Source organism: Bombus huntii, chromosome 9 (genome assembly GCF_024542735.1).
Source record: "Bombus huntii isolate Logan2020A chromosome 9, iyBomHunt1.1, whole genome shotgun sequence".
Classification (NCBI taxonomy): domain Eukaryota; kingdom Metazoa; phylum Arthropoda; class Insecta; order Hymenoptera; family Apidae; genus Bombus; species Bombus huntii.
Genome location: NC_066246.1, coordinates 7,149,510 through 7,162,686, shown reverse-complemented (window position 1 = coordinate 7,162,686; position 13,177 = coordinate 7,149,510). Strand labels below are relative to the sequence as shown.

The 13,177-nt window shown below is 37.7% G+C and overlaps 1 protein-coding gene across 1 annotated transcript; it reads right to left on the bottom strand.

The window, feature by feature from the left end:
- Window positions 1-1,854: 1,854 nt before the first annotated feature.
- LOC126869773 (polyubiquitin-B-like) lies at window positions 1,855-5,164 on the bottom strand. Its single transcript, XM_050626715.1, is given in 2 exon segments — window positions 1,855-2,924; window positions 4,306-5,164. Coding segments are annotated over 2 exon segments (1,671 nt in total). The 5' UTR covers window positions 5,120-5,164; the 3' UTR covers window positions 1,855-2,067.
- Between the last annotated feature and the right edge of the window lie 8,013 nt (window positions 5,165-13,177).

The following is a 13,177-nucleotide window of genomic DNA, read 5'->3' as shown; positions in this document are numbered from 1 at the left end:
CAAAAAAAAAAGAAAGAAATCCTTTATGTAGGAAATATGCACGCCGTTCCGGGTTCACGGCTGTGGGACGACGCTGGTCACGCGATTCACGCGGTCGGATAATAATAATTAACCGTAAGAGAACGAACCTTCTTTGAAGGGCTGCAGGAAGTCGCGAGAGGAGTCGTTAACGAACCTACGTTTCTGATTACGCTTCTTACGCATACGCATTGTCCAAGCCGACCAGATAAGAAACACAAAGAAAGCGCAATAATAATTACGGTATTTAAAAATATCACGAATTGTATTGTACGTCTATACCGAATGTAGAAATGGACCGATGTTTATTCCTGACGTAAGTATCATGTGTATAATCGATGACTCGTATTTTGATGGACATTTAATTATGATTACTAATCATCGTTGAGCGTAGCAAGCAAGAATGAAATATAATTTATTGTTATTTCGCTCGCTCATTGTATGTAATTGAAATTAGACGTTCTTGATATTGATTTATCGTTGAAAACAATTTTTGTTATCGTCGTTAGCGAATAATCATCGATGCACACGAGTGACATTTTGCTGAGCGATCCCGCTGCGATCGCATGTCCGTCTGTATTGTTCTTAATAGGAAAACAAAGAAATGCATACAGGGTCGCAGCATTCAGAGTAATATCTTACATGAACACAACTGCGTTAATCCACTAATGAAATTAAATACGCAATTACATTTTAAAACATACATATGTATATAATAATAATATTTATTGTAGTTGCAGTCCCCAGAGATTCATAGAATGGACTTGATTTGCAAAAGCTCTTGCACTTACTCATCCCTCCACATTGCGATCATACCGCAATCCATTTATATCCTATATGTATAGCAATAGTCATTTAATTAAACAATTTCCGCTATTTACGAAATAATATGAACAGTGCTTTATATTCTTCGGCGAGAAATAAGACACGTTTACGATTAAATAACAACAGCTTACCTTAACAACAATGAAAATTTTCTTTCATTAATTATACATGCTGCATTGTGATAATTAAAAAGAATGCGATCTTGTTAACGGCCGTAAGAGATAAATAAATCTGTGTACACACGTACTGGAATCGCGTCTTTTTAAAAATATTCTTTTGTATGAAACGGCTTCGCACGCCAAGTAATTCAGTTTGTTATAAGAGAAAGTGATCACGAGTTTTATACATTACGGTAATGCCTAGCCTCTAATACAGGGCTCCGAACTTGGCGTCTATTCTATTCTATTGTCATAAATTATTGTTGCTACTTACTTCGGAAAAGGGAAGAAAAGAATTTATAAAAAGAATTTAGAGCGTTTTGTGTTAACTTTCCGCCACGTCTTGCGTTCGCTTTCATATCGTAAATTTGCTGAATTGCAAAGGCAGCCATGAATATGGTAACCTGTTACCAAAACAATAGAAAAATATACTTTCTTTATATGCGTTATTTTATATATATATATGTCAGATAAATTCTTTTATTCTTGCCAGACTTCTTGAAACAGCATTTGGTTCCATGTTTACCGATTTAAAGGAAAACGAGGCAAAATTTTTCAATTATTTGTTCAATATGCGTACTTAAAATATGTAAATATGCAGAAAACGTTTGGACGTAACATTCTATCAAAGCAGAGATTGCATATTAAGTATCAAAACAAAATAGATATTAACAGATTAAGTAATAGTTAGTTAGATCAAGTTAAGTTAGATCAAGTAACAAAACAAAATAAATATTGATTTATACAGTATTAGACCAGAAAATATATAATACAATATTAGTAATAGATAATATTTGAATCAATATTTCCATTAAATAAGGAAGGACAGACACAAATATCTCTATACCAGAAATATATTAGTAAATATTTAATGAACAAAATTGCATTACAAGAATGTGTAAATATACATATGCAATTGCATAGTTACAATTTGTCCTTTTTGATATTACACATTAATAAGTTTATAGAAGCAGTGCTAAATATGAAATAAGCATAAAAAAAAGTAAAGTAAAATAACTCTATCAATACTACCAATTTTACTAAACATTTCCGATAGATTGTACTCTTAAAATAGCTTGGAACTTCCTCCACGAAGTCTCAACACTAAATGGAGTGTGGACTCTTTCTGGATGTTATAATCTGAAAGAGTTCTTCCATCTTCTAGTTGTTTGCCAGCAAAGATCAAACGCTGCTGGTCTGGAGGAATACCCTCTTTGTCCTGAATTTTAGCCTTAACATTCTCTATTGTGTCAGATGCTTCAACTTCCAAGGTAATGGTTTTACCAGTAAGTGTTTTTACAAAGATCTGCATTCCTCCGCGAAGTCTCAACACTAAATGGAGTGTAGACTCCTTTTGGATGTTATAATCTGAAAGAGTTCTTCCATCTTCTAGTTGTTTGCCAGCAAAGATCAAACGCTGCTGGTCTGGAGGAATACCCTCTTTGTCTTGGATCTTAGCCTTCACATTCTCTATTGTGTCAGAAGCTTCTACTTCCAAGGTAATGGTTTTACCAGTAAGTGTTTTGACAAAGATCTGCATTCCTCCGCGAAGTCTCAACACTAAATGGAGCGTGGACTCTTTCTGGATGTTATAATCTGAAAGAGTTCTTCCATCTTCTAGTTGTTTGCCAGCAAAGATCAAACGCTGCTGGTCTGGAGGAATACCTTCTTTGTCTTGGATCTTAGCTTTCACATTCTCTATTGTGTCAGAAGCTTCAACTTCAAGAGTAATAGTTTTTCCTGTTAACGTTTTAACGAAGATCTGCATGTTGGTAGATCTGAAAACTATATAAAGAAACAATGAAGAAAATAGACATAAGCATCACAAGATTAATGACATGGGATGATAATGGTGTAACAGAAATTTAAATTCTTGTTTGTTAAAGGAAGATGGAAAGAATAAATATTTTTTGTATGATGTTACTCTATTGAAATATTGTTATTTTCTTGAAGAATTTGTATATTACTCTTCAAATATTGCCTTGTTTATATAATAATAACATATGATTTAAAATTAAACATTTGGTTAACACTAAGTAGTGGATTAATAATGTATCAAAATGGTGTCTTAATCGGAGTCGCAAAAAGATCGAACAATATACAAGAAGTGGAATGTCACTATGTAACTCTTAATTGGATGGAATTCTTGGAATAATATATATATATATATGTCATAAAAGGAACAAGCTTTTGCATTAGATTTGTAAATGAACTGTTTTTTGTAATGTAATGGAATGTAATCGATGTTACATGACGCAGTTGGAAGCCGATTTAGGAAAATGTTAATAAATTCAAATGCTGCAAATGCAAAATGAAGACTTAACAATAGAATTGAAAAATATTGATTATTTGACAACTTATTAAGATTCTTATGCACAATTACAAAAAAAAACTATGCAATATACTTACACGCTTCCAAATAATTCTTAAAGCAAGTTAAGTTCTTCAAAAAGTCAGATTCCGACGAACGTTGTCTTTGGTAGACAATATAGTAAAGTAAGCCAGAGAAAGGGACGTGAAATGACGTAAAACATACATATATGTAGATCCTAGGTATTTAATACCACATATGTCTCTGATATTACTAAACGTAAGTTTTAAATTCCCTAGCCTGAAGCGGTAGAAAACTATAAAAAAAATTTGAATATTGTAAAATTAATTATTCTTCTCTTAGAAAAATCTTGTATACAAGTTATTGCGAATGTAATAAATTTAAATGTTTAAGTAAGTTCCAAAGTTAACATTCATGAAAGCAATTAAATTTGATATATTTGTCATGAAACAAATATATTTGAGATATTTTTAAAATTTTCCAAATCTTACATATTGGGAACCTATCTCATACACACACATACAGACATACATATTTTCGAAAAATATCATTTCCAATTGTCCAAAATCATTACAAATGAAATATACAAACGCAAATTATACATTCCAATATACAATGGTAAATTGAAAAACTATAGACCAAAATTTGTTCACAACAAACAATATTCAAATATACTTTATGATACAGTAAATAAGAGGTGATACAGACAAACCATTTATGCCAAGGATGTATTTATAATTGTTTAATGAACATAAATGCGTTACAAGAACATGTAGTTACATATAATTGGGTCAATACAACTTGCTAATCTTGTCATTACACATGAATAAATAAAGAATATAGACTCATATAGTGATAGCAAGTAGTAGCGAATATGAAATATACATAAAGAAGTAATATAATGGAGCTGTCAATACTATCAATTTCACTAAACACAGCCGATCGACTTTTGTATCAAGGCAGATTAAGGACATAACTCTTTATCATTTTACTAACTGCAGCACAGGTTCACCTTGTTCTTAGAAAGATTAGCATCTTCAATGACAAATCGAAGTAACCAATCTTTATGTGAAATATGGTGCTCCATAGAGTAAATGTGGTTTCCCCCTCGAAGTCTTAAAACCAAATGTAATGTAGACTCCTTTTGGATGTTATAATCTGAAAGAGTTCTTCCATCTTCTAGTTGTTTGCCAGCAAAGATCAAACGCTGCTGGTCTGGAGGAATACCCTCTTTGTCTTGGATCTTAGCCTTCACATTCTCTATTGTGTCAGAAGCTTCTACTTCCAAGGTAATGGTTTTACCAGTAAGTGTTTTGACAAAGATCTGCATTCCTCCGCGAAGTCTCAACACTAAATGGAGCGTGGACTCTTTCTGGATGTTATAATCTGAAAGAGTTCTTCCATCTTCTAGTTGTTTGCCAGCAAAGATCAAACGCTGCTGGTCTGGAGGAATACCCTCTTTGTCTTGGATCTTAGCCTTCACATTCTCTATTGTGTCAGAAGCTTCTACTTCCAAGGTAATGGTTTTACCAGTAAGTGTTTTGACAAAGATCTGCATTCCTCCGCGAAGTCTCAACACTAAATGGAGCGTGGACTCTTTCTGGATGTTATAATCTGAAAGAGTTCTTCCATCTTCTAGTTGTTTGCCAGCAAAGATCAAACGCTGCTGGTCTGGAGGAATACCTTCTTTGTCTTGGATCTTAGCTTTCACATTCTCTATTGTGTCAGAAGCTTCAACTTCAAGAGTAATAGTTTTTCCTGTTAACGTTTTAACGAAGATCTGCATGTTGGTAGATCTGGGAAACTGTACAAAAAGACAAAAACAGTGTATTAATATACAATATTACAAAAAAATGTGCTGTGGTAGTAAATCCTAAAATAAACATTTTGTAAGCATAACATTTTGTATATCTTTTTAATTTATAAAAACATTAATCAAATTTTGTTAAACAAAATGATGGCATCACAGAATATCGATTATTTGAAAACTCACCTAATATTTTTTTACATAGATATGGAAGAAACAGCTGTTATATTTATACTTTTTGCAGTAATTTATAACACAAATTAGATAGATATTTGCAACACAAGTCGATTTAAGTTTCTTTGATAAACAACTATAGAAAAACATTCGAAGGGTGATTCACACTAAACAATGTTAAATAATGTACAACTTGTACATATATACATATTTGTCAAATTATAGATTCTAAATTCCCTACATTGAAACGTTGTAGTTAGGTATTACAGACGCATTTGGTGGGAAATAAAGATTTTGATGTGGGCTTGCGTGGATCAGGGCCGGCGCAAGACAGGTTCAGCGCTTTCGCCGGAACCCGGGCTCGCGTTTCGAAAGGCCCCGCGGTCTACGAAAAGTACCCAATTAAAAAACACCTATTTTGATTAACTTTTTACAGAATGATGATACCATTAACAGATGCAAAATATTTTTTTAGTAGCGATGATTCAGTTTAAAGGAGTGACAAAAATCATCAAAGTTCAGTGTAACTCCACAAAGTCCTCATATCCTGGAAACTACTTTAGATAAAAATCCAGGCGCTTTCAGAGAAATGTACTTTTAGAGAAATTAAACTACATCAATAGCTTTTGCAAAAGTCATATATAATTGCAGATTTTATACTTTCATTGAATATTTTGCCCCTCGAAAGCGAATTATGGATGTGAAAAAATATTACTTGGATTTGTTTATAAAACTGCTTATAAAAATATATAATATGTAACAGCATTTGTAAATAAATAATTCCTCGTTATAAAATTTAAATGTAGGATTTGAATGTGTATTCAAGCCCGCGAAATTTTTGAAGTTGGCCCCAGAGAAAGTCACGCCGGCCCTGGTATACATCATAGAATTCTAATAAGAGACAGTGAAAATAGAAGAGAGAGAGAGAGAAGAGGAACAATATTCCATGTATCTTTTACCGTACCGCGTACCGCGGCCACGTTCGGCGACTGATGGTCGTCTTGAGCTCAAGTTCATTATCACAAATCGCAAACAAGTACAATTGGGCAGGATGACGGCAAATTGTTTAATTACGACTGTAAACTTTAATTGCAATTTTACGGATTTTCCCGAAGTTCCAGAGGGACGGCTCCGGTGTCCTTTCATCTCCGACACGGCCATCCTGACTATCACACGTCCCCGTGTGTAACTAAAGTATTGAGTTCTTCCAATATTAGATTCGGTACAAATAACGTTATTTACAACTGAACTAAATCAAGGGTCCGGTTTAACAGCAAATTTTGTTCGGGGTTTGGTAACAAGAGGAATAAGAGAGACAAATTAATGGCGTCATGATTGGTATTCAAATGCCAGTTGTATCCTGCAGGTTGTTAGTCTGGTCGCAATGACATGATGCACCATTTTTCATTTCGCACCCACGTGAGTCTCGTTTTCTGGATCGCACGACCGCCCGATGGTACGTTTAACCCGTTGCTCGGCCTTCCTGGCCTTTCTTATGTTATTGCCCCGAGCTCGTGTGGAGTCCCTCACAAATGGGGTGTATCACACGGCCACCTTGAGCTTTCCTGTATTATTGCCCGGAGCTCGTGCGGGGTTCCTCGTAAATGGGGTGTACCACACGGCCACCAGGAGCTTTCCTGTGTTATTCTGCTAGGGGGGAGGGGGGCGGTGTCGTGCTTCTGATCCTCCGAGATCGGGGTACTCATATCGCCATGGTCACTGTTCTCGCCATCGGTACAGACGTCCAATTCCGCTGGGATACAGCTATCTGACATTTTTCGCAACCTGTCATGACTATATTTAGAGGATCGTTTACCACCTACCGTTTTCAACCCGTACCTATCCCCTTCCAAGATTTCTGTTATTACAAAAGGGCCCTTGAATTTTGGATTTAATTTAGTTTGATTTTATTTCCTCGTTTTCGCGTAATGCAGAATCACCAGGATTAAACCTAACTACTTTAGCTTTAGTTTTGTCAAATCCACCTTTATCGTACCTAGCACTAATTTCTAGGTTCTCTATTGCTTGTTGTCTTACATCAAAGATATCTACTTCTCTCTCTTCGATATTATCGGGTATCAATGAGTCTGTGGCGGATCGGTATCAACAGGACGCCGACAGGTCGAGGCATCAACGCGGCGCAACACCTCCCGGGCGATCCGCGGGTACCAACCGCCAACACTAGAGGGCTACGACGACAACGAGTCTGTCTGTCTCCCTCTACGTCTAAGGCAGGGACTACCGGGCACAGCCTTACTGACGAGTCCATCGGTAGTCCCGGGACGAAACACAACTCTCACTCTCTTTTCATCCGCCTCAAGTCATAAGGTCTTTGCTGTCCTATCAATAAATGGTTCCGATGGACTCGATTTAATCGCGCGGTTGGTGGTGCAATTCAAAGCCAACTGTATTTTGCCGATCGCGTCTAGCCACGATCGCCCAGTCGTTTCTACCGTTGTAAACATACTTTTTGGCGTGTGCATCATACGCTCTACCTGCCCATTGGCCCTACTCGCACCGGTTGCTATTAAGTGGAGTTTAATGTGTCTACCTTGACAAAAATTCTTGAAATTCTTTGCCCGTAAAACATCTTCCTTGATCCGTTATTATCCGGCAGGGACTGCCGAATAAAAATATAGCATACTTGGGTACTTTAACGGTACTAAGGGAATCTACTTTACGAGTATGATGCAGATGTGCGAATTTAGTGAAGCTGTCGACCAAAGCAATGACATATTCTTTCGAATCACTTTTACTACTTAGTTTGCCCGTTAGATCCACGCGAACGGAATGCCAAGATATGCTGGTCTTAGGAATAGGATGTAGTTCAGCTAGTATTTTACCTGAACTAGCCCTCGAAACTCGGCGAGCATGACAGTTCTCAACGAATTTACGAACATGTTTCGCCATTCCTTCGAACCAGTAATACTCGTACAGTTTCTCGAGCGTTTTATCCCAATCTAAGTGCATAGTTGACTGTTGCACATGGTTAATGACGGGCCACCTAAAACCTCACGGGGCAATGGGCAAGGAAAGAGTTCTGCCCTTTCTTTGTCCTTTACGATAAAGGGTACCAGATCGTAATTCATACGCATTTGCGACATCTTCCGCGAGCTCATCACTTTGTAGTTTAGTGACGATTTCTGAAATTTGAGGATCCCGACGTTATTCCGTTAACAGCCAATCTTCTGAGGTCTCGGTCAGATTAATTTCTTCTCCTTGACTTTGACTATGACTATGACTTTGATCAATGTCTATGGGATTCCGCGGGAAGAAATCTACGTGAGCCATTCATTCACCTCCTCGATACACAATGTCAACATTACTAGTTTGTAAGTAAGTTTCACCTTATTATCAGATGCCTTCACGGGACTGCAACCAGTGACAACAAGAAATTCTCTTTCATGTAATTAGTAGCGGAAATGTTTAATAGCGCTTAAAAATTGCTAACGTCTATAGTCCATATGAATGATACTTAGATCCCGCAGGGCTAGTTCTTATACGCTCATATTCTATTACTCTATTGTTACCTTCCGTCTTGTGCATTAAAATAGCCCCATATCCATCCGAACTAGCGTCTATCTGGAGTTCTCTCGGATCGTTCGGCTCAAATACCATTAACACCGGCGCGTCAGTCAGGACAGAAGTTACCTTTTGCCTTATTTTTCATGCCTATCCCTCCAAGTTCTGTTTTTCTTACCGGGGGTAAGTGCATACATGGGTTTCATTACCTGTGAAGATTTAGGGACGAATTTTCGGAAATAAAAAGGCTAGACCTAGGAGCTGTCTATGCTGTGTGACGGTCGTTGGTTCCGATAAAGAACTCAAGGTTTGTATTTTACCCGGATTGGGTCGAACTTCTCCGCTATGAATTGCATGTCCCAAATAGAGCACCGACGTGTTTGGAACGGAGCATTTAGAAAAATTAGAAGAAACTGCGGCATTTACGAGGGTATTTAATACGGTGTACGATCTTTCTAGAGCTTGATCCATGGAGTGGGCAATGATTAGAACGTCGTCCAAATAGACAACAACGTGCGAATGACACGTTGGCTGCCATACGTGTTCTCAAGGATCACCTCTCGTTTCGTTTATTCGCAACACCAAAACCACCAGCCGCTGCCGAATACAACGAAGGAAAGTGTGGTACAGATCACTTCGACCAAGTGGTTTCTTATGTCACCACAATTAGAAAAGGGTCAAATGGTATAGAAAACTTGGCATGCGACTCCTTCTGAGGATTTCTATGGTAAACGCTTTGATGGTTTAAAAAGAATGGCAACCAGGAAGAAATTAGAATATTCGGATAAGTATTAGTTGCAAAATTATTAGGGTTGTCAAAAATGCAAAATCCCTGTTTTCGATGGAGTCAGCGTAATATCGCCGTTCGGAACGACGATTCCGAAAGAAACACTAAGCGCGCACGCAACCATGTTATGCAAATAAAAGACGTCGAGTGGACCGAACAAAGACACAAAAGAATTTGAAGAAAACAACAATTTATTGTCCAAATCGTCCTACGAGGGTAGCCAATGCTGTATACTTCCTAGAATTAGAATGAATAAGGATTTGGCGAAACCCGCTGGCCATGTCCAGACCAATAAAACATCTTGCTTTCGCAATCTCGCGACTTGATCCGCAATAAGGGGTAAAGGATACCGGTCCGCGACCGTATTTTTATTTAGTTCTCGAAAATCTACCAATCATCTATCCGAACCGTCGTTCGTCTTCACGAGTAACATGGGGCTCGCGAACGGTGGATTACCAGGCCTCGTGATTTTTGGCTCTGGTTAATTCGCTTATCCTCTCACGTACTATTCTGTGCTCTTCCTCGCGAAGTCTATTAGGGTTCCTTGCACGGTGATGTTAGGATCAATTGATTGTATTTCTAACTGGCCTGTATTTACGCGAGTACGTAGGAAGCCCGTAACGAATGAATCTTTGGATCTTCTAAAAGGAAGATTAATCGACTTTTATCTCTACCACGTACGCCATTGTCAACTTCGTTAACATCGATCTCGTCTTCGGCGGTTTTATTACAGGCATTAATTATTTGTCTTACACATAGCGAGGCTATTTTGTGTAATATTACGTGAAAGCCTTGACTTAAAATTTCACGATCGATCGCGATATCATAATTTAAAATAACCGTCAGCGAGGACATGACGAATTTATCTCTAATGTAAAACCACTAACACCTGCAGCGGACAAGAGTTGAGATGTAGCAATGTTTCTCATTCCTCGCATTACTACTATATCGATCTGTAGCGGCACTCGACACAGCACAAATACGGCTACTCGACATAAACAACTAACGGACGACGGTAGCGCAGTGCTTAGCGCATTAGGTTACGAACGTTCGGAACGCGGGATCGAATCCCGGCGATCGAAGTCCGATTTTTATTCCACGGTTCTAAATAGGAAGAAAATATAGCAGTACCCCCAGCAGCGACATCTACAGCCACCAGCCGCGCAATCATCACGGACTCGACTCATCCTCTACAGATATCGTTCTTTTGCCAGAAAATCTCAAGACCACGGATTCTTTAATCAGCGAACACTCGGCTCCCAAAAATCGGGGTAAAATGGAAACGACTCAACCGGATGACTCGATCCACCAGTTGATGCTTCCACTATGTAGAAATCGATTCGACGCTCGTTATTGAGATTATATTCAGGGCACTGCTTTCTAAGGATTTTTCTCCGTAATCAAATTGACAGCTGCGCATCATGCAGCGAAATCGGTCGTAAGCTCTTGCAGTGTTATAACCAGCACTGATCCCACTTCTGATGTCGGAGTCAGGTTGACACTTTGGCACTTTCTATGAACCTTTACTTACTTTACCGTCGTGGATGTGGTTAGTATTTATCAGTACGAATACGGGCACTACAAGAGGTTATGAGTAACGGCAATAGGATGTCCGAGACGATGGTGACAACGAATCCAGGTTCGATAACGAATCCACGGTCCACGGGATGACCAGTATCGTCGTGACTTACTCGGCAATTCGCTCAACGACTAACTAAAAATTCTCTCAATCCAGATGAACCTACCCTTATATACTCCTGTCCCCGCTCCTCGGGTCAATCCTTGTTTTTAAGGAGTGTCATCAAATCATTCCGTACCTCTGTCAGGTACGCGGTCCTTCCGTGAACGTGGCTAGGTCTGGTGACCCGTTCTGTCACCTTAAACCTGAACCCATCGTCGTAACGCCAGGTTGGAACATTAAAAGTTGTTTTCCTTATTTTTATTGCTTAAACATTAAAATCTTGATTATGGTGATTGGAGGTTTTTCCCAGCATTCCCGACAGAAAGTCCCGCTGTCCTTCCATCTCCTTATATATATATATATATATATATATATTTTATATATCATATATATATATATATATATATATATATATATATATATATATATATATATATATATAATATGATATAATATGTATAATGTAATATAACATAATGCTACAGCGTTTTACTATTCGCATCGCGAGAGAACTTTATCACAAAATAAATTTATAAAATGTTACAAACGGTTGAATTTTCCTGCAGAAACCCTGTGTGAGTTGTTTCACATATTGAAGAACTGCGTACTTACTTGTAAAAATAATTTCATTATAATCCGCGAAGATTAATACCGGGGCAGGGTATACGCCACAAGGTGTAGGATGCCATAAAGTAACGGTTACTTAGGACTTTAGACTATACTGTTTACGACAGCAATTGTCCTTCTACCAAATATTATACCCATATCCATTTATTATACCCAGGAAGTAAATGTCGGATTAGGACTGTGGCCACTTGAACCGAAGTAATGAACGGATTAGGAGTTTCCGAATATTGCAAATCTGAAGCAGAACGTTATGGAAATTCCGGTAAGAATTGTAGGAAGACGATGTCGAGCTAGAGATATTACGAAAACTCGATTAGAACATCTTAGCAAGCATCTATTGTCATTTTCTCTTTTATTATATCTGTTAATAATATATTGTAATTTTTTGTCGTTCTCTTTGACTCTCTAGACTGCGCAGCAGTTTTTACTGATATTTTAAACAACGTGTTAATATTGCCAAGTAAAAAGGGATGAAATAAGAATTCCTTCAAAAGCGGCATAATTTTCGGAGCTGAGTAAATAAGAGATATATTTTCAGGCTGTACCTAGCGAGCGTCCTTTCTTTTACACAGTAAGGGACGGAGCATCGGTGAAATTTGATTGGTCGACAACATGCCCACTCTGCACAGTGGATGCCTTCTAGTGCATTGAAGGAGTATATTGCTGCCGGGTACTGTGGGTAGGGATAAGATTTGTAAAAAACAGGTAGTAACTTCCCGGTACGTACCAGCAGCAAGATTCAGTATTAGACTGACGGTCGAAGAGTTTGTGTGGCTCGTTCGTACGATTGCGCAGTTTTAGTAAATCTAAAAATATAAAATATACAAGACTAAGATATTAAATATTTGTCAAGATTCCATTTGAAGAGTTGGGGTGCTGTTGAAGCGGAACGTCAACATCTGATATTCGTAAGTTTTGTCTGTAATATATTTCTGTTTGATCAATTGTACACGTACAATATTTCTTAAGTCATTTACAATTAGTAGATATTTCAATTTCTTTTTCTTTTAAATGGGTTCGAAGGTGCATTAGATTACAATTTGGATAAAATGATTCCTGCAAATCACTTCCAACACTTAATGGAACATGATTCAGAATCTTCAGAAAATGAAGATTCACATTCATCGTTTGATTCAATTTCATCTATTGATTCAAATTCATCGATTGAATCAACTTCAACGATTGATTCAATTACATCAGATGATGGAATATCGGCGGATGAGTTTGCCGTACCATCGGGATCTTC